This window comes from Lampetra planeri, chromosome 43 (genome assembly GCF_965212315.1).
Source record: "Lampetra planeri chromosome 43, kcLamPlan1.2.h2, whole genome shotgun sequence".
Lineage (NCBI taxonomy): Eukaryota > Metazoa > Chordata > Hyperoartia > Petromyzontiformes > Petromyzontidae > Lampetra > Lampetra planeri.
In genome coordinates this window covers 4,976,993-4,998,968 of record NC_136149.1, presented here as the reverse complement: position 1 = coordinate 4,998,968, position 21,976 = coordinate 4,976,993, and the positions used below count along the sequence as shown (strand labels likewise).

Here is a 21,976-nt window from a genome sequence, read left to right as displayed (position 1 = left end):
TCTTTTTTAAAAAATGCCACCCCTGATGTGGACCAATCAGTTTCAAGGACAATGCATATATTATCATGGTATGTTTTTTGTTTGCATTTTGACTGTAAGTATTGTGGTTAATGCAGACATGAATCCTTGTAAAAAGGTTTCAGTTTTGTTGCCAGAAAAAAGGGGAAAAACCCTATTATTATATTTTGGTACTGGCAAAAAAGGTCTGATGCTCCAATAATTATATATGTATTGTCTTTGAAACTTATTGGTTCACACCAGAGACAGCTTTCTTTTGAGCTTCGTTTCAAAGTATTAGACCAGAGGACGCCAAAAGGCGGGCAGCACAAAGACAATGCCGCTATGAGGGCATTTGTAACTCGGGGTGAGCAGCTCCAATATGGGACCAATGCAGACAGGATTCTTTGAAAAAGAATCTGTTTGGTGTTTTTAACATCTTAACGCCTGTTTAATTGCCAGAAAGTGTAAAACCTATTGTTATATTTTGATACTGGAAAGAAAGGTCCCATATTGATTGAAATCGTTCAGGGGTCAGAACACTCGCTGAGCCGGAACCACTGAGTTCCTGGGTTCTGCTTAATTTTTATTATTTTATTACTTCCCTTCTACGTGACTTTACCGAAAGAACCAAGAAGATGAATTCCTGGGTTCTAATCTGGGTTTCAGCCGGCCCGTGACTAAACCAGGTTCTTAAGGTGTAAGTGAGCTGATGATCATTTTGACTGTTGCGTGACAAACACACCTCTGCGTAAGCATGAACACTTGGACGTGTGCCATGTCGCCAAGAGGATAATTGGAATAAGACTGGCGAAAAAGATAATCTTGTCAGATTTCGAGGGGGACTCAAAATACGCAGCCTTCCTGCCCAGTGAAATCCAAACACCGATTTAAGTTCCACAATGAAGCAGGTCATCTTTCCACGTGGCAACCTTTCTCCTTTATGTAACGCACGTGATAGTTTCGGTGGCACTTTTTAGCAACTGTATTTGAAAGAACAATCCATTTTTAAAAATTCTGAATCCATGATCAACAGAGGATTCTCCATAGACTTGCTCCTGCCTATCTCTCCCCTCTCATTTCACTCCACTCCACACACTCTGCTACCTCTCCCTCTCATCTCACTCTACTCTCCTCCATGCACTCCCCTACCTCACCCCCCCCATTTCACTCCACTCCCCTCCACACACTCTCCTACCTCTCTCTCCTCTCACTCCACTCCCCATCCACACACTCTCCTACCTCTCTCTCATCTCACTCCACTCCCCATCCACACACTCGCCTACTTCTCCCGTCTCATCTCAGGGTGGATTGGTGGCACTGCAGGTGTAATGGAGCAGGCCATGCAAAGCTTCTACCCAGATGTCTTCATGACTAAACCAAAACAAAAGTGACTCGGGCGTGAGTGGCTCGTCGCGTGTTTCAAGGCCTCACCTTCTTTCCTGGATTTCCAGGAATTCCATCCTCTCCAGGAAAACCCTGGAAATGACAAAAAAATATTTATATATGCGGACGAGACAAAACATATGGATATCGGTATAAGAAAGGATTCATTTCGGCTGGGTCTACCTGGATTGATTACCTGGAAAATATTCATGCACCCGGCACATCAAATCAAGAATACCTCCCACAATGTGGGAGCCGGAAATTGTTCAGTGAGAAATGAAGGCCTGGATATCAGGAAAGTTAAACAACAATACAATTAATAGATTAAAATATTTTGCATCGCTCACAAAGTATGCAAATAATTTGCACACCGTATGCTATTGCTACGTTTAAAGCTGACGTACGGAACAGATCTGTACAAACTGGACAGAACGATTGCAAAAACAATATACACAAGAGAATAACAACACGGGCAAAAATAAAATATCGAGTTAAATAAAATCTAATTGCGCGTGCTTGAATCACGACAATTCGTCAGATCACTGGGAGGTGGAGTCATGATGCTATTTCCCAGCGGTTCCCAACGTGTCATCCGCCAGGGTGTGTGGGATGCGATCCGTGGAACCGTTGCAAGATTTGCCGATTTTTTTTCATCTTCACAAAACACCGAACGATTTATTGCTCATCGCACGGATAACCAGGTGGCTCGGCAGGAGAGCGAGTGGCTCGCAATTGGAAGCTTGTTATTTTTATTTCTCTGGCTGTCCAATTAACATTTTCCGGTGCTTGTAATCGGGACCACATTCAGGCGTAAGCTAAGTAAGCTACTATGAGCTGCCTCTAAATACGAACAATAAAATAATAACCAGTTTCAGGTTTCACACTCTGTAACCGATTGAAAAATGAAGGCGATCGGGAAAAATATTCTCTCAAATGCTTATTTTTAATCTGATATGAAAAAAATATACAGTCCTCGATGGGGCATCTTAAGCTTGACATAGTTAGGGCCCAAGCGTCTCATAGTCTCGCCCTGCCTGTAATATATGTAGCAAATTTTGTTGGTTCAAGGTGGCCAGTGAAAAGGGCTGAACAGTTGTCAATGAGGCCAGAATGGCTGGGAGCTACTGCCCTACCCGAAGTCACGTAAACAAGGGGCTGGGGTTTACTGTTCATCTATCCGCGGGTTCATCGTCAATTCGTACGTCAGCTCAGTAGGAGGGCAGCCTCCTGGCTCAGGGAACAATGTCAAAAAGAGTAAAGGAGCGGCTGTGTTAGGCGGTCTGCTGTCTGCGAAGTGGCCAACAGGGAGCGCCATGCACCACAAGGTGGAGTCCTGCTTGGGGTGTGTCGGACACGACGCAAACGTGACCCGCAAACGTGACCCGCACGCGAACGGGGGAGCCGCACCCACTCGCGCTTTACCCTCCCCATTCAGGACTCTACGGCAAAGAGTGGCAGGTCACTGTCTCCAAACTTTCAAAACTGGCCCTTCTACCCACCTGTGGTGCAATAGATACCAACCAAACTTTAATGAATTTTACGCGAAGGCCTGTTGTGGGTTTTCTCGCCATCACACCGGTGTGCTGAAGTAATACCGAAAAGGCACATTTTGTTCGCGTGTAAAACCCAACTAAAGTGGCTGTGTCGGGTGGTGGGTTAACGACTTACGCGATCTAACTCAACAAACTTTATTCTGAACAAATGTTCATGATCAGTTAATTTGACGTACAATATTCGGTACGTTTGCTTGGTATGCCAAATATACCATCACCAGCCTGGTGGCTCAGCTGTAGAACAAGATTGCGACTTCAAATCCTAGTTAGGGGCTGACTCAACCCATCATCCTTCCAATGGTCGATTAAACGAGTCCGACTTTTGAGGCAAGTCAACAGCGGTTGCCCTATGGATAGATTCGTGCTTGCCATGGGAATGTGGAAATTCCACCACTGGCTCAGGGCTGTAAGGAAGAGCTGGACACCGCCTCAGTGTTGAATTGAGAAGGAAACCGCAGTTGATTTCACTTTCAGTCAATTAAATCAAATTCATCGCGTTGCCCTGGTCGATTTATGGACATTATGAACATAACAAGGATATGTTGAAACGAGTAAAAAAGTAAACATCTGTCCGTCAGACTATCGGTCGCAGGGAACAATATCTTCCAGCAGCATTTATTACTGGTAGGAACCTCCTGGTTACACCAGCCCACAGGGGATTATGGTGTCCGTCCGTCGTGCAGGGAGGGGCTGGGTGGGGAGGGAGGGGCTGAGTGGGGAGGGTGGGGAGGGGCTGGGTGGGGAGGGTGGGACTGGGTGGGGAGGGGAGGGTGGGGAGGGGCTGGGTAGGGAGGGTGGGGCTGGGTGGGGAGGGTGGGACTGGGTGGGGAGGGGAGGGTGGGGAGGGGCTGGGTGGGGAGGGTGGGGCTGGGTGGGGAGGGGAGGGTGGGGAGGGGCTGGGTGGGGAGGGTGGGGAGGTGCTGGGTGGGGAGGGGAGGGTGGGGAGGGGCTGGGTGGGGAGGGTGGGGCTGGGTGGGGAGGGGAGGGTGGGGAGGGGCTGGGTGGGGAGGGTGGGGAGGGGCTGGGTGGGGAGGGTGGGTCTAGGTGGGGGGTGGGAGGGGTGGGGCTGGTCACCCCGTGGTGCCCTTATTAAACTCAACGTTTAACCTACTCACGCCGGTTTGTGCCCGCCCTCACAGTCGGGCACATTTGCGGAACACATCACGTCGCCGTTGACCCTGGCCATTGACCGAGCAACCCAACGTTCCTACCAGCTCCCTCCGCAGGAATGTGTTTAAATAATCACACTCTGCTGACGATTCTAAGAAAGCCGAAACCGCTGCAGGGTTTGCTCTGCCGAAACCGGTGTTGCTGGAAACATTCGGTTAGAATACCCATGGGACTGACAGTCCGGAAACGTATTTTTTACTTTCACGCGCTTAAATAAACCCGTGTCTGTCTCTTTATATATTTAGATTTCCCCCATTGTGTTTTTGCGACCACGAAATGCTTAGGAATAAAATTAGACCTTTAAAAAAACATCCCAACTAGCTTTTCTAAGATTACTGCCAGTGAATGCAGTAGAATGTTTCATTCATTCATTAACCCTCATGCTTCTGTATTCTGAATTGTACGTTGTTTAAAAAGCATACAAAACATTTCAAATATTCCCAACTACGAGCTTTATGTTACTTAATCAAGCTGCTACTACTGCTACGGTATTGATATTCACATATATACTTTATTTAAGCGGTAGATTAAATAAACCCCTTGTGACAACGTGAAACAGCATGACCACTTTTACAAGGGTGACCTGGGTTACGAAAAGAACAATTTAAGAACCACAGTATATATATTTAAAAAAATATTCAAAATTAACAAATGTGGACTAAATACAAAAAACATTGATGCTGCACAATGTGATGAATGGTAAAGTGCAATATTAATTATTTTTCTAATAAAATTGTGTAAGTGGCATGTTTGCAAGGACATCGAAAACCTACCCTTGGGCCAGGCAGACCTATAATTCCTTTCTCTCCCAACGGCCCAGGAAGCCCTGGGAGGCCCTGAAAGTCAATAAGAAAACAAACGTGAATCATCAAGCAGCGTCGTCTAAACCACGGTGGCCAATCCACCAAGTCCTGGTGGATCTCATCCAGCTCCGCTGCCCACCAGACAGCGATGACCCAACAATGGAATGAACCCTGCAATGTACTCGAGCCACAAAGTACGGCACCATGCATTGGTAGATGTTGTTATTATCATCATCATCATCACCATCATGTTTTTAAACTCGTGAATTCATAGCCGGTGATTTGTATTCGCCGTCAGCCGCAATGTAAGGCTGCTCACGTCGGCGTTTGCTCCGACGGATACTGAAATCCACGGAAAAGTATTTTTGCGATCCACCCGTGAATCACGACGCACGCATTGGCCACCGCCGGCCTAGCGGCTCAGAAAGTGCAAATGAACTATAATTTGAGGAAAATGTTAATCACCCATGTGTTCAAATGTATAACATATTCAACATCATTATCTGCCACCGTGTATCCACATAAAGATAAAGGCCTCTCTCGACGCCATTAATATCCCTCACTTCATTCCATGTTTAAGTAACAACAAAATAATAATACAAGTCACAATTTACAGGCCTTTCTTAATTCACTGCTGAAGACCTTCCTATGTCCTGACGTCATAGGGAATAGCTTGACCATACTTCACCACGATGGTCAGTGCGGTTCAGATGTTGCTCGCCAATAATGTTAGCTGTGGCCCGGAATTGAACTAAGGTCACCGGGCTCATAGCGCGGCGTGCTAACCGCTGGGCCACCACTCTTCCCCACCGTGTTCTATGTGCACGACTGAAGCAGTACATTCGGTAAACACAACGGTGCAGTCCTGAAGGTACCCGCTCATGCCATTGCTGGGCTGCGTCCTCCTCTTCTACGTTGCAAGAGGAGGCAGTATCCCACACTTTACCCCACCAAACCCGACCTTTCGATCGACTAAAACTGCGGCGTAGCCATTCATCACCGCTGGGTGGACAGAGGCGGGCAGGAGATTTCGGAAACTTTGCATCGTCGTTTCAACGTGCGCGCCCCTAAAGAACCAACCGGCACCTGCGGATTGCGAGTCGGAGCGTGCCGACCGTTACACCGTCACGTGTTTGCGAGAGATGCCGGGTGCCGAAAACTCACGTCGACGCCAGGTATCCCGAAAGCGCCGGAAATTCCATCAAAGCCTCGGTCTCCCTGTTTGCGGAAACGACAAACGGCACGTGCACATCACCGCAGGGTGTTTCTTTTTGGAGCCAGCTGCCCAGGATTGGGCAAAAAAAAAAAAACACTCAGCCCCACTTTTCACCGAGGCACACGCAACACGTGCACACGCTAGCAATTAATTGCAACCAGCAATGACTGCCTACTGCTACGTCTTTAACAACAATAATAAACTTACCACACGCTAGAAATTGTAACCAGCAATGACTGGCTATTGCTACGCCTTTAACAATAATAAACTTACCACATGCTATACATTAATTGTAACCAGCATGACTGGCTATTGCTACGCCTTTAACAACAACAATAATAAACTTGCATCACTTTTGTCAACACACTCCTGGATTGAGGTCTTTCCAAGTCAATTTGGTCGGACGGGGTTATTTGACCATACCTCACCACCAGTGCCGGATTATCCGAGTAGCAAAAGTAGCTACGTATGCTACGGGCACCGCACTAGCTTAATCCGGCACTGCTCGCCACGCCGGTCCATACGAGTTGGTGAAGCGGGCCTCAGGACCGATTTGGATATCACACGCCAACTGATCTCCCCGTCACTATAATGTGCAATGATGAAAGGCCCTTTCCCGAAACGTCACCTTTTATATATTTTTTCCTTTTTAAGGCTCTTTACTTGACATTCACTTCATTTTTTCTATTTGATCTACTACTTACCGTTCTTATGCTATTTGTTGCCGCATGGCTGCACCTCATTTTGGGCGCAGTTTGTAATTTAACTCTGCTCGGTCGGCGTTAGCATCTGAGGTCTTGACGGGGTTTCCGTATTCATTCCCGTCACTCCGTGCCCCCCCCATGTACCGTTCCCGTTCCGCTGCAATGTTGCACCGATGCACTACTTTTATTGTGGGCGATATTGGCAAGTAAAATAAAGACCGATCGATCGGTTGAATGCGTCGAGTCAATTTTTTTCTTGTACCCGCTCATAAACTGCATTCCACCTTCCTCCCGCCCCCCCCCCCCGCTCGTCTTCACTCCTCTCTTCCTTAGACCCCCCGGCGGGCTTCCGTGTTCCTCCAATGTATTTATCCAGCGGCCGCCACTGTGACACCGAGACCTCTGATTGCAAGCTGCATCGGGCGGAAGATTTTCACACTTGGTGGTCCCGCGGCGTGGCGCAGGATTTAAGGGGGCTGCAAATGTTCCGCGCTTGAGCTGATGAGTGCGCCCATCTGAATCTACAGCAATCGCTTTTTGTGTGTTTTTTGCGTTTCCCCCACTCCCCCACCACTCATGCGGGCAGTGCGGTGGGGATTCACAAAGGAGGGGGCAGCCTCACCGTCAAAATGTAAAAAAAAATCGTAATCACACACACAAAATGGACCGTAATTATTTCGAAGGTAATTACGGTTGTAGAAAATATGCCTTATTTGTGGGACAGGCCGATGCTTTGGCACGTACGATATAAATGCATATATAACTGAATTGTACATCAAAATTTAATGTTCCATTGAAATCCCAGGAAGCACCGATATGCACAAATGAGGCTGAGTCGACGTTGGGAAGGCCCAGGACTGGTTGAGGTAATCGTCACTGATGTTGTCCGTGAGTGGGAATCGAATTCAGGTTGCCGGGTTCAAAGAGCAGCGTGCTAACCACGACACTACCACTCCCACACAGACTGTAGGCGCAAGCGCTGTTAGCACCTATGAAGGCCGGCACGGTACACGAGAGGGAGGTTGGCCAACACCACGCCCGGCCGCCTTCATCTCCCTTGTGGCAATCTTTACACACAGGAACACGCACTCATTTTGAGGCTGAGTCGACAAAGGGGAGGCCCAGGACCGCTTCAAATAATCGCCGTGGGTGTTGGCCGTGAGCAGGAATCGAACACGGGTCGCTGGGTTCATAGCGCAGCGCGCTAACCATTGCAGTACCACACCCGGCATACACACAACGCAAATACTTGAGTGGTCATGGAGTTTCAGACAAGTGGGTGCCTTGGCGTGAGAGACTGTCGGTGTCTGACCTTGTCTCCACTCAGCCCCTTTAGCAGGGGGCTGGTGCCAGGCCCCTTGACTGGAGAGCCGTTCCAGGGAGGACCAGGAGGGCCGACTTCACCCTAGCATCGGCACAGCACGGCAGGGGGCGCGGAGAGGGCAGGGCAAGAGGGGATGAGGGAATGAGTTGAAGTTTAATCTCGCTTTGAAGCTTTCGTGACTGCAGGAATCCATAGTCTTTGGTTCTTTCGGTAAAGTCACGTAGATAGGAAATTAATAAATCACGATGTTTCGATCGAGACACAAGCGATCGTCTTCAGGTGAGACACACAGAGACGACTATGTTGTGTGTCTCTCTCTGTGTGTCTCTGTGTTGTGTGTCTCTCTCTGTGTGTCTCTGTGTTGTCTCTCTCTGCTTGTGTGTCTGTCTGTGTGTTTATATTGTGTGTCTCTCTCTGTGTGTCTCTGTGTTGTCTCTCTCTGCTTGTGTGTCTGTCTGTGTGTCTATGTTGTGTGTCTCTCTCTGTGTGTCTCTGTGTTGTCTCTCTCTGCTTGTGTGTCTGTCTGTGTGTCTATGTTGTGTGTCTCTCTCTCTGTGTGTCTCTGTGTTGTGTGTCTCTCTCTGTGTCTCTGTGTTGTCTCTCTCTGCTTGTGTGTCTGTCTGTGTGTCTATGTTGTGTGTGTCTCTCTCTCTGTGTGTCTCTGTGTTGTGTGTCTCTCTCTGTGTCTCTGTGTTGTCTCTCTCTGCTTGTGTGTCTGTGTTTAGTGTCTCTCAAATTTAGTTCTACCTGATGACGGTTGCTTGTGTTGCAATCGAAACGTTGTATTCTATTTGTAAATTTATTTTCTTTCTACTTGACTTTACCAAAAGAACCAAAGAGTAATTTCTGCAGTCACAAAAACTTAAAATCTAGTTTTCACAACAATGAAGCGAATCAAAATCAGAGCAAACAACATTATTGTAAGCAGTACAAAAGCAATTGCATTACAAAATAATTGTTAAACAGTGCGTGAACATAAATTTACATGAAATGGAATACATTTCACGGAATAGAGGTCAGTTTCGATGAATTACCTTTCGAAACCGTTCTCACCTGGCTAAAGCAAAAATAATCTTGAAACATACAAAACACGTGTTCATCTCAACACAGCAAAACAGTTTATGCACGGCTTCACCGGAGTGACTTTACATTGCGTAACGTCCCTAGAGCTCACCTTTTCACCTCTCTCTCCTTGGCGTCCAATACCCGGGTTGCCCTGTTCACGAACGCAACACAAACATCGCAAAGATCCACTGTTATATTGTAATATTGTCAACTGCTAATCCTGCACAGAGACTCCTCTACTTACGAACATTCGACTTACAAACTTTCAGAGATACGAACAAACCTGTCCCGTATGTCAATTTGCCTGTTCGGACCGAGAGTCGTAAGTTCAATCACCGTGCAATAGAGGGCGGTGATGGCATCTACATCTGCCGAACGTGAAAAACCAGTGGCATCTACGTATACAGGAGATTATACAACGTTTACAGCCATTCCCCGTTCTTAGTGTGCATGCCATACAACATGTTTGGAATCGACAGGAACAAAGTTGGACTTACGAACAAATCAACTTACGAACAGACCTTTGAAACCTAACTCGTACGTAAGTCGAGGAGTCCTTGTACATGAACACGTCACAGTGACTATTGTGCAAAAATAATAATATTAGTATATATTTGTAATCTTAACACAACATCGTTCATGCCGCTTGAATATTGGGACACTAGAATATGCGACGCAAAAGTTGATATTATTTTACATGGAGGCGTGGGAAAATCACAGGCAAGCGGGAAGTCCGCCAAAACTGGCGCCATCAATTACCCAAGCTCTGGCATCCTGTATTAGGGTACTGGCCAACTCGACGAGCGAGTGCTTATACAGCAGAACCCCTCTCACTTAACGGCCGGTTTTGTGGGACCAATGACCGTCGTTAAGAGGGCTTCTCCTGTATATGTCTCAGGAAGCCGTAGCACCCCGAGAAAACACAGGTGGAGGGTGTGGTGGGCACGGGGGAGTGACAGTGAATCCCTCCACAGATGGAATGAGCCCGCTTGTTGTACTGCCACCACATCCTGGAGATGGCGACCTCGATGGCCGTGGTTCACGGAGGGAGTTACACAACATTTACGTGATCCATCAACCCGTCACCTCCACGGCGCTCGATTACAGGCTTGCAGCGTAAGCCACCAGCGCCCGGCATATATATATAAAAATAAAAACATTGCAAAGACTGTAAGCAGATGAACGTTTCAATTTTACCATTTCTCCTTGCAAGCCAGGTGGGCCGGGTGGACCCTAGGAACAACATAACATAGCAACTGATTAACTGCCTTGGCAATTAATTGAATCGTAAGAGCAAAGCACAACCAGGCGCAGCACGCAATTCCGGTTACAATTTTGCAGCGTCCTAGAGAGGTAAGGGGTCCTTGCAACAGCGGCAGCAGCAGCAGCAGCAGCAGATGCATTGTGGTTCTCGTCAAACACAAGAGAAGTCAACTTAAGAGACCACCAACAGCGCACTGGCCCCCTTGTGCTTATCCCGTCGGCAATGTTCTCAGGGTCCAAGATAAACTTCTGGCCGGAGCACAGCCAACGTGGAATGGTAACCAACAACAAAAGCCCCCACGAGTACCGAGACGCAACATTCCGCTTTACCCGACTGCCTGTCGCGCAACTTCTCCCTGCCGTGTGAACGGGCACATTTTTCAAAGCGTTTTTGGCAACGAGTTCCCACACACTGCGACCGTGGTGTTTTTTCCTTCTTCTACCATTTTTTTTTTTAAACGCAGGCAGCGGAGCGAGCCGTGGAGGTTTGCGTGTGCTTCTGGGGCGGACAGGTGCTATTGTAACTCGTCACGGGACAGTGGGTGAGCTCACGGGGCAACGCACAGTCTCGCTGCGTGGCGAGCGCCAAGCCTAAATGGCATTACCCCCCCCCCGCCCCCCCCCCCCCAGGGAGTCTTTCCGAATTTTGGCAGTGCGTCGCTGCATTGAGGCCAATATTTTCGGGGAGCGGGCGTGACAAAGTTTTCAAACTGGAAGGCGTTGTTTACGTTTCTCGTCTGGTCGGTTGCTCGCTCGCTCGCTTGGTTGGTTAGTTGAAGCTGGGTTGCATCGGAGTCGGCTACAGGGTTGTCACAGACCGATGTCCCTGACCGTGCACCCTCAAGCCCCCCGGGCCGCTCCGCGTTCGGGCGGCTGTTTTGGACGATTCGCGAAAGCGTGAAATGCGGGGAAGGATCCGCGCGTCTCGCGGAGTGATCCGCCAGGAGTTAGGCTAGCGCGGAGGCAGCGAGATGCGTTTTTATTCACGCTCCTGCAATGCTTTTGCAAGTCACTGTGGGAAAGTTGTAGAGGACACAATGACCTCAACGCTGAAGCAAGTGCCCACCATCATGGCCGTGGGATTTATACCAATTACAAAGCAGTACGGAAGCTTAGGGATGCCATGGTAGCGAGTTTTTAACTCCCTCGCCTGGTATGCAGTTAGTCGAGGGTTCGATCTCGACCATGACACCTGTATAATTTGGAGTTTGCATATACTCCCCGTGGTCGTGTGGATTTTTCACAGACTGAAACGTATCGAATGACTCTACGAATTGCATCGTGTGTGCGATCCAAGTCCAACCCCCCATGACTGGCGGGTGCATCGCTGCAAAATCTCGGCAGGCAAGGAGCTACGAGTTTTTGTACTCGCGACGCTCGGGATGTCTCCCCGAGGTCCAGCAGGGGGCGAATGTCACACGACGCCACTCGGCCTGCCCTGTGAATTCTTATTGCACATTTAGGCAATGGGCCAGCGATGCAGCCCTTTGACACAGACATGACGGGGGGGACGAGGCCTACAGCGGAATGCACGAGATACAAATGCAGATGGTATCGTTACTCATTCTGCTGAAGCGTTCAAGGTTTGTTTAACGTTTGATTGTGTCATGCCCGCCCAAAGCTGTTGAATGCCTCCACACCCCCCCTCCGGCCTCAATGCAAAGGCCAACCAACTTACAGGGAAGCCCAGAGGTCCTGGGGGGCCAGCTGGCCCTGGTTGCCCCACAAATCCGCTCTGGCCCTGAGACCAAAAAGAGAAGAATACAATTAAACAATGCAACAGAACAACACAAGACAACAATAGCCCATGATCCAACGGGGTTGAACGGTTCCTAACTGGGGTGGCACATGCTACCAGTGTCCAGCATGAACATAAATCTTCGTGCACATGTCGTCTGTTTTACAGACAAACGTAACATTAATTTTCACATTCTGGCGACGTTTCATATCTCGTTTTTGTTTTGTCCTTATTCTGAAATGACATTCTCTGTCAAACACAACTAAAGTACCCTTCTACTTGGTTCTTTCGGTAAAGTCACGTAGAAGGGAAATAATAAAATAATAAAAACATAAAAGTAATGTTTAATTTTTATTATTTTATTATTATAAAACAAAATAATAAAAATAAAACATAATATTAATGTTTTATTTATTATTATTTTATTATTTCCCTTCTACGTGACTTTACCGAAAGAACCAAGAAGATGAATCCCTGCAGTCATGAAAGCTTTAAATCGAAATTTAAGGTACCCTTGTTCAATGATCTTTTTTCAGAGATAACTACCATGGCCACCTTACTATCATTCATTTGTGTGCTCTTTCAGTAAAATTCCCCAAAGAAATCACTGATAGCATCTGCCACCCTGAGTGGTACCAATAAGCAATTTTTGGGCCAATGAGTCAAAAGCCCAGTGGTGGCAAATGAAGCCGCATGAGCAACAACTAGCCTTCTGATTCCAGGCGTTTCATTGGTAAATTGCAAATCAGGTAAACGTAAATGTACAATCATGAACACCCACTGCGACCCCCCTCTCACCGTCGCGGTCAAAGGAGACGTCAAATCAGGGAATAAACGGACGACAGAACGGCCACGCCGATTCGGCGTGTGGGCCGCGGCGAGGCAAGCGGCTCGCAAAGGGCACCGATTGAGCAATTTGTCATTGTGAGAGCGGGGGAGGCAAATTTGGCTATTCGTGACCCACCCTAAATATGGACGCATTCGTACGCACACCCATTCATGCATGCGTACGCGCACAGTGTAAGATGATGAGAACGCTCAGCAGGGGAATTCTAGGGTTCAATTGACCATCAGATGTGCTGTGAAACACCACAATGGAAAAGCAAGCACAGTGGTTGAAAAGGGGCCCTAGTGAAGTGGCGGAGGCTGGGTTGGGGTCAGTGGGGGTGGGAGGGCGACTGCTATTCACTGATTGGCTAGCTGGTTAGGGTTCAAGGCAGGGTTCTAGCATTTTATTGGCTGGTGTTCTACACCTACGATATGCTTTCCACTCCTCCCTACAACGAGCGGTCGTTTCCATTTTTGCCCGGTTTTATGTATTGCCATTTCGAGCGCAATCAGCAAAACCACAGCGATGAAGTGTACATGTGTATGCATGCACGACTAAAAGTGCACCTTGCCTGGCACAAGGGCTGTGGCGAATGGCAGCTGTTGTTGTTGTTGTTGTGGTGCAGTGGCACAACATAGCAAACGGACACACAGCATGGCCACGCAAACAGTGTGTCCAGATTCATTTGTTTTCTGTGTCCTTTGTCTATACATTTTTAATAAACCAGGCGATACTGGCAGATGGCACCAAGGTACACCGTGATTAAAAATATATTTTGTATTCGCTACTGTCTGTCTGCGTCTCTCTGCTGCCACAGCAGCGGTGCATTGTGGTTTCGCGAGTGAACATCGGAGTGAACCACGTTGATGACATTGCGGAAGAAAATATTCAATCGTGTTTTTAGAATGCATTTTTAGTTGACGATGGCTATGAGTGGATGAAAATCAAAGCCCAGCGTTGTGGTGACGACGACTGACGATGACGCGCCAGAATGAACGAGTCTGAACTATCACGCAGACTAAAATCATTATGTAACATCATTAGAGACAGCAGTGCACTGAGGAATATGGACAATGGTAAGTTGGCTTTACATGTAGATTTCACTGACTGTTCAAATCAGTAAATGACAATCGGTTGTATGTATGCGTGTTGAACTTATTTTTCTAAGACGGGACTAAAGGCATGACTGCTTTAGTCGACGGGACTAAGAGAACGATGAAATTAAATCCACAGTGCCAAGATGTTAACTCCCTTGCCTGGCATACAGGAGATCGTGGGTTTGATGTCGATCCTAACGGCTTCATATATTTGGAGCTTGCATGTTCTCCCCGTGGTCGCGTAGATTTTTCTCCGGGACCTCCGGTTTTCCCCTCCACATTTAGAATCAACATCACGCGTTTAGAGTGTTTGGCTGTTATACATTTTCACGTGACAAGTCACTTCGTTGAGCTATCATTTGTGATAGCCAGGTTACTTCTAAAAAAGAACTGTCTATCTCAGTGGGCCTTGCCGGGTGAAATACAAATTGTAAAATAGTTAAAAGTCCACACACTGAGACCTGACTAGGATTCCATCGTTCGACAACAAACTAGACTAAGGCTAATAGCAAAGCAAAGAACTAAATAACAGCGGACAAAATGACCACTGGAGGGAAGCCCCCCCCAGGTGTCCGAGGCTCCTCACGAGGGATCCCCGACTCCTTGAGTGTCGAGGGGATGCACAACATCACGTCTAAATGTTGTCTAGCCACCAGACTGGAAGTGCAACAGGACTCACGGGGAGGCCATCTTGTCCTGGGTAGCCATTTTCTCCCTGCAAGAAAAAACACATTTTCCAGTGTGTATTTGTAAAAAGAATAGAAGCCCACTTCAAGTTCAAATGATAAGAACAAAGAAATGTGGGTTGAAAGATAACGGATGAATTCGTGGACAAAGATTTCGTTTTTGTCATCTTGTACTTTAAAATAAAATTGTGTTAGAGAACGGTCCGCTGAGGGCCATTTCCCAGAACTACTTCTGCAATCCATTCAAATGACCTTTTTGTAATATTCCACATTAACAAGGGAGCAGAGCATTCTCATCTGCTCATATGCACATCTGCAGAGAGGCATGGTACTGTAAACACATGACAGCAAACCCGATCATTTTTCATTCTAAGAGCTGGAGCTTCCAGCCAAATTGAACGAAAAACCAGAATTCGTGTGATGTGTTTCCGGCCAAGGCCGTCAACTCCCTGCACTGAAATCCGGATTCAAGGTTGCTGGCCAAGTGCTCCGACTGCTCAGCCACTCAGTTGCAGGCAGGCGCGGTCTACACTTTGAGCTGCACAGAGGCAGTTGCCACTGGTGTCCCCCACGCTGGAACTGCCGCAAGGCATTGGAAATGGATTTCGATGAAATGTGAGATGCCGGGGCAATTAAGCGCCACCCATAAATGCAAATCTTTAATCCTTTTTCATAATCCTTTATAATGTGAAGCCATGTTTTTGTTGTGCAGCAGCAGCAAGATGATGTGACAATGTGAAAGTTGTGGATCAATGTACCGTCGCGCCCTTGTATCCGGGAGGTGTGGTGACAGGTTCTCCCTTCTGGCCTTTAGGCCCAACTATTCCCTGCATGAAACAATCACACAGACACAAATGCATTGGATTCCATTCGAAACATTTGCTTTCCCTGTGCTCATTCCAATATTTGTTTTTTTTATTTTAAACGTTGGCTTTCAGGACCAATATTATGATTCGTAGATTAGTTTATTTCCTTAATCTTCATAGCTGGAAAATAAATAAAATGTTAAAGTGCAGCCCTACAATTTATTTGTGATACTACTGCTGCCAGAAGGGCTGGCACTGATCTAGAGAACCCCTTGAGATGATATTCTGGATTTGAAGCTTTCGTGACTGCAGGAATCCATACTCTTTGGCTCTTCGGTAAAGTCACGTAGGTAGAAAAATAATAGATCACGACGTTTTGATAGCAACACAAGCAATCGTCATCAGGTGGGACAACCACAGCAAGAAAAAACTCTCCCCCCCCCTACTGCTGAGGCCTATATAACCTCATGCCACGGCAGATCTCTCGCCTACTTCAGCAGTTTCTTCTTGCTGTGGTTGTCCCACCTGATGACGATTGCTTGTGTGTTGCGATCGAAACATCATGATCTATTATTTTTCTACCTACGTGACTTTACCGAAAGAACAGAAGAGTATGATATTCTGGGTCTACTATTCCACACTAGTCAGATGTATTGCAATATGTGAGAGTGGGCACACTGTGCCTGCACAGACCTCCCCTGGGTCCACTTCTCATCCCCAGCGCTAGAAAGCCCTCCGGACCCTGCGGCCCATATCTAGTCTAAACAAGTGGGGGTCGCCTCTCGGTACCCCTACACATTCGTGCTGTTGGTTAGACAGAGGCGGAGGGATTTTAGAAACATGAACCAATGTTTGAACTTCAGTACCGGGAGATCGAATCAAACGGACACCTCTGGATTGCCAGCGTGCTCACAGCAGCATCATCTCCTAGTTGCTGATATTTCAGCGAATTATACCACAAATTATTACGTAACAAAAAATAATAATACGGATAGGGATTCTGTGATTTAATTGCATATTCTCCCCGCGTGGAATTTTCTCTGGGTTCTCAGGTTTTTCCCCTCCACATTTAGAATAAACCTGAATTTAAAGTATTTGGCTGCTATAAATTTCCACACGACGACAAGCCACTTTGTTGAGCTGTCATTTGTGGCCAGGTCACTTCTGAAAAAGAGCTACGTAGCTCAGTGGGGGTCTTACCTGATAAAATACAAAAGTAGTTTAATTAAATAGTTTTAGCATACATAGATAAGTTATTAATCTGTTCGTCCGTTTTCAAAAGCGTTTGTATTTTGCCGGCGATGTGGGGGAAGCTTACCGGGCGGCCCGACGATCCGGGGTATCCGTTGTCTCCGGAGAAACCGGCGTCTCCCCTCGTGCCGTTGCAGCCATCGAGGCCGGGGATGCCCCTCACTCCGGGCTGGCCTGGGTGGCCCTAGACGCGCACGCAACGTCAAGTGCAGGTAGAGTGTCGCTCGATTCACGAACGTTTTGGTTTACAAAATTTCGCGTCCAAGAAATGTCGCCGAGGCCACGCGCGCCGCGAGACCATCAAACGAGAAGCCACGCGGGAGGCTGCGTCGTCATCGTCGTCATTGTCGTCATCGTCCATCCGCGACAGCGTCAGAGTGTCCCCTGCAGTGCAACAGTCACGTGCGTCCCAGCACGTTGAACTTCTTTCGCACTGTACGTAGCCAACGATGCTAATCGGAGGTGCGAAGTGCAGTGGCGCTTTCACGTCAGCTGTCCAGTCATTTCAACGTGCCAGCAGGATCTATTTGGCGAGTTCTCTGAAGAGGGTAAATTTTTTTGTTTGAAATTTAGTTTGATGCAAATCGTTTGACTATTCATGTTCTTAATAATGATTTTTTGTATCGTGAAAAGTGATACAGGTGATGTATAGGTTTTACGTTAGGAGTAGAGTTGAAATGGCTGTCCGAGACACATGCCTACTGTTTCGTATCAAATTAATGGGAAAATCCATTTCCGATTTTACGAAATGTAGTTTTACGCGTGTCTTTTGAAGGATGTGCATCCCTTTCGTAAATCGAGGGATACCTGCATCGTGGAAAATCGACAAACGTGTCACGTTAGTTATGACAGAAATATGCGGATAATTATTGCAGCTGTTTTTTTGACATCTCTTAGGTTATTTTAGCTCAACTGTAAAACATTTATTTTAGTTAATGATGTTTTTATCTTGTGTAAAGTACCCTGAGATGCTCTGGAGTCAAAGGCAGTCTTTCGAAAACATCATCATTATTATTATATTTCTAAGCAATCAATGGTGATCATAATTGATTCTTTGAGTTTAGGCCACGTAACGATCTGACCAAATATGTATCGTTGTGACCCCTCCCCCACCTGACACAGCCAAACTAATTTAAATGTCGTGTTGTTCGACAGTTTAAAACACTCCGATTATGATCGTTCCAGCTGACCGGTGAGTTTAAAGAGAATTCTCACGACCAAATATAAGTGACTCGGCACAATGCTTTTGTCAGAAGCTGCATCAAGCATCTATGAGGAGAGATCCAGGAGGCCAGAATGATGCCGTTCACGATAATATTAATTATATCTACATAATTGGCAAGTTATTGCTTAAAAACATTGTTATCCATTTACTGATTTTTGCAGCAATCGACATAACTTCGTTTGTGAAATAGCCTCCAAAAAATCGTATTACAGCCACATGGCCACAGCGGTGGCAGAAGCAGAGACAGATTCTACTTAGAATGATGCAAACTGCATTTCAGCAGGGGGTGCATGGTCTGTGTCTGCGCTCTGTTGATCAGAAACACGAAGCTCAAACACTTTCAGGTCCCTAAGGGGTTCCTCAGAGTCAAACGGGCGGCGGAGAAATTCCCACTCGGCCCTCTACGCAAGACAACCTTCTTTGATGACAAACTCTACATTACAATCCTCACATTGCCATCCATCACTCTTCAATTTTTTTTTAAAGCAGCATTCCTCCCACCACGGGCCCCCGGGGGGTGCGCGACGGTTGCGTAAAAAAAAATCGGGGTTGAGGTTCGACGGAGGGGGAGGGGCCTTTCATCTGTCCCCTCCTTTGCCGAAGCTCCTGGAATGGGGAGCGCTCTCAAAAGCCCTCCCGTAACTCTGCAGCGGCGAGAACCTCGCATCGGGTAAGGCCTCGTCAGTGGCCGGGCGCGGCGTCAAACCCAGCTGCCGCGTCCGTCGGTAGCGTGCCGATTGCACCGCGGCGTTCGCGGATAGCGAATCCTTCGGCTCGCCCTCCAAAGAGCCGCCTCCTCCCCCCCCCCACCGCATAGCACACCGCAAGCGGTCGCCAAAATTTGCGCCTGGCTTTTGAAACCCATATTTCTTTAATTTTATGTGTTATCGACATGTTGATTAAATCGTATTGCTTTTGATTTGCTAGGCCGACAACTACCGCGAGCATGCTTTGTGCATCGTGTGCTGGTCAGCCAGCCATACAAATGAGGCGAATAGATTTTGGGGGAAGCCTTTAACGATGCCGATCCCCTTCCCAGCATTTTACAGCATCGTCATTACGATTATGGTGCAATTGCAGTTGTTTTCGGTTACAGAACATGTGGCCTCCACTCACCGGAACACCATTATTACCAGGGAAGCCTGGAACGCCAATGGGGCCCTGTGAAGGAAGAAAACATTGTGATTGAAACATCTTACGGGTCGAAAGGTCACCAGTATTATCCACCCAAAATAATGTCTTATTACTCGACCCAGCAACGTTTGCGTTTGCCCAGCACACAAGTGCCTACCACCATGTAAAGCATTTAGGAATGAACAATCAATGAATGTAGTAATGATTAATTATAAATAAAATTACAGAAATAAAGAAAAGCACGAGAGATATATGCGTGTGTACCCTCACGCGATCAAGAAGACCTGGCCAACTCACTTTTTCTCCCTTCTCCCCGGCAAAACCTGGGGTCCCTTCATCTCCTTTCCTTCCCGCGGCGCCTGCTACGCCCTCGGGGCCTGGAAAGCCTGGAACTCCTTTTGGTCCCTGAGGGCCGATGGATCCTGGATGTCCCTGCAGGCAGGCAACGACAGAGCATGCACGATTTGCAACGCAATCCTGTGTCGGGTAAAGTCAGCGACGCCTTCAAAAAGCTTTCTCCGCGCGCTGCTTTGCTGCGGGCATCTCCAGCAAGTCGAAGCGATGCCCGCAGCAGCGCGTGGCGAGAGCTCGAGAGAAGTTGGAACGCTTTAGAGGTGGCCCAGCCCAGAAGAAACACACTTCTCGGATTACAAGCGGCTGCCAAGATCTGTGTGTGACCGACGGTGGCTCTCCTACGTGAATGAGCAATGGGCCAGCGCCAGTGTTGGGAGTTTTCTCGGTCCGTAAGAAGGGCCTCGTCCCTTCGTCTCACTCTACGCTACTTCTCGCTCTCTACGTTCACAATCCCAGAAAAAAAGGTGTCAGTTTTGTTGCCAGATGAAAGGGTAAAAAAACAATTATCATATTTTTTACTGGCAAATGAGGTTCCAATGGTGAATCCCAGATGTCTCTCTCTGTTTCCCCTTCCTCTCTGTGCTCAATCACGGTCCCGTTCCTTCTCGCTCTTAGCCCCCTCTGCACTGGAATGGACTCCCTCTCTACATGTCAAACGGTGAGCCACTCTCACTACATTTCGCTCCTCCTTTAAAGACCCAACTAGTCTCGCTCGCCTGTCCTTCCTCGTCTACCCCTCCTCCGTGTCATCACCAGTGATACCTCCCCGTCTCCACGGTCATCCTCCATCGACTCGTTCATCTCGTCACCTTCAACCTCCGTTTGCTGTCACGCATCATCGTCGTCCTCATATTTACAACATTCACCGCGCCATTCCATCTCGTCCCATGCCACGCGGTATGTTTTTGTGCCATCGTTAATTCACTGTTATAGCGCTTTGGTTATAAGCGTAATGAAGTTAAGTTAGCGGTCACACTGAACCGAGCGTTAACAACTCCATTCGGTTTTTTGTTGTTGTAACGTTGGCGATGAATGCAGCGACCTCCAGTGGCTGGAGAGGTTCACGTGAAGCCATTGCGGATAAAATGCAGGTCGATCCATTTACAGACAAGCCCACTGATTTGAAATGGGCCTCTCTTCTCAGCAGGTGACAGAATATTGCGTGAAAGCGATGGGCGCAGGTCTTACAGGGGAGAGCGTTAGACGATTTAATATTGGTGGAGACGTGACGAGGCGTTGGATTATTTTCTATACAACTTCTTGCTGCCACTTCAGCGGGGTATCTACAAGCGAATCACCATAATTATCTATAGTTTTCAATTTTCATTTATTAGGTATCGCCCTGTGAGCCATGCGGCTCTTGAGTCGGGTGCAACCGCAACAAACAAAATATGAACACAGAACATCCCAAAGCGACGACGCGCAGCAGAAACATCCTGGAATAAACGTACTGATTTAAAAAAATCCTTCAACTTATCCGAATCTTTATTTGAGAATGGAGGAAATCCGGTGAGCTGTGAAGCTTTTATCTCTCAGATGTTCAGCCTGGGCGAGATACGCTCAGATGGCCCAAACACTGAACACGCCTTAATTGGTGGAACAGAAAAAACCACCACCACCACCAACCAGAGGTCGCAAACAGGTTTTGATTCCTTACCCGTACCCGTACCCGGCCGCACCAGGGTCGCAAACGGGTACCCGTACCCTACCCGTACCCGGCTGGGTACGGGTAGGGTACGGGTATCGGGTACCTGATTGCGACCTCTGGGATGAAGCCATGTTGCAGGTGTGGGTGGGTTGATTCTAGGAACTTGAATTGTGAGAAGAGACAAGACGTTGGGAAATGAGTGACAGTTACTCATCAGTGACTCACGGTCTACCCGTACCCGGCCGCACCAGGGTCGCAAACGGGTACCCGTACCCGGCCGGGTATCGGGTAGCCGGGTATCGGGTACCCGGTTGTGACCTCTGCCACCAACTCTCTTTCTCGTGTGTGACCGTAGCAGACCTGGGACATTGGCATTTTTTCCTCGTGAACAAACTGCCATCATGATCATGCACGCCAGACTCGGAATCACCGAAACGCGCCAGTTTCTCAGAAGCGCCAGCAGAGGGCGACAAAAGCACGCGGAATGAATCCGCCCCCCCGCCCTCCCTCGCAGCTCAGCTCAGCTCAATCGTCAGTCCAAAAAAAGGGGCGTGGAGGGGGGGGCGGTAACGTAACGATGCGTTTTGCCCCCCCCCCCACTTTGCAATTCGAATTCCCGCGAGCTCGGGGTGACCTCTGCGGGTTTAAATGTCCGTAGAAAGGGAACGAGCGAACGAAGCCACGGGCCAAGCGCAGAGGGGTTCTCTCATTGCAATCGACCGTCTCA

At 47.8% G+C, this 21,976-nt stretch overlaps 1 protein-coding gene across 1 annotated transcript in view; it reads right to left on the bottom strand.

Annotated features, from left to right (window-relative positions):
- The window catches only part of LOC144732517 (uncharacterized), a 176,561-nt gene that overhangs the window by 57,398 nt on the left and 97,187 nt on the right, over positions 1–21,976 (bottom strand). Inside the window, exons 5-16 of the mRNA XM_078613925.1 lie at positions 19,545–19,679; positions 19,230–19,274; positions 16,956–17,072; positions 15,590–15,658; positions 14,825–14,860; positions 12,160–12,222; positions 10,416–10,451; positions 9,328–9,369; positions 8,142–8,234; positions 6,074–6,127; positions 4,880–4,942; positions 1,432–1,476 (exon numbers count right to left, since the gene is read on the bottom strand). Coding sequence (XP_078470051.1) covers positions 1,432–1,476; positions 4,880–4,942; positions 6,074–6,127; positions 8,142–8,234; positions 9,328–9,369; positions 10,416–10,451; positions 12,160–12,222; positions 14,825–14,860; positions 15,590–15,658; positions 16,956–17,072; positions 19,230–19,274; positions 19,545–19,679 — 798 coding nt within the window. The remainder of the gene's footprint in view (positions 1–1,431; positions 1,477–4,879; positions 4,943–6,073; positions 6,128–8,141; positions 8,235–9,327; positions 9,370–10,415; positions 10,452–12,159; positions 12,223–14,824; positions 14,861–15,589; positions 15,659–16,955; positions 17,073–19,229; positions 19,275–19,544; positions 19,680–21,976) is intronic.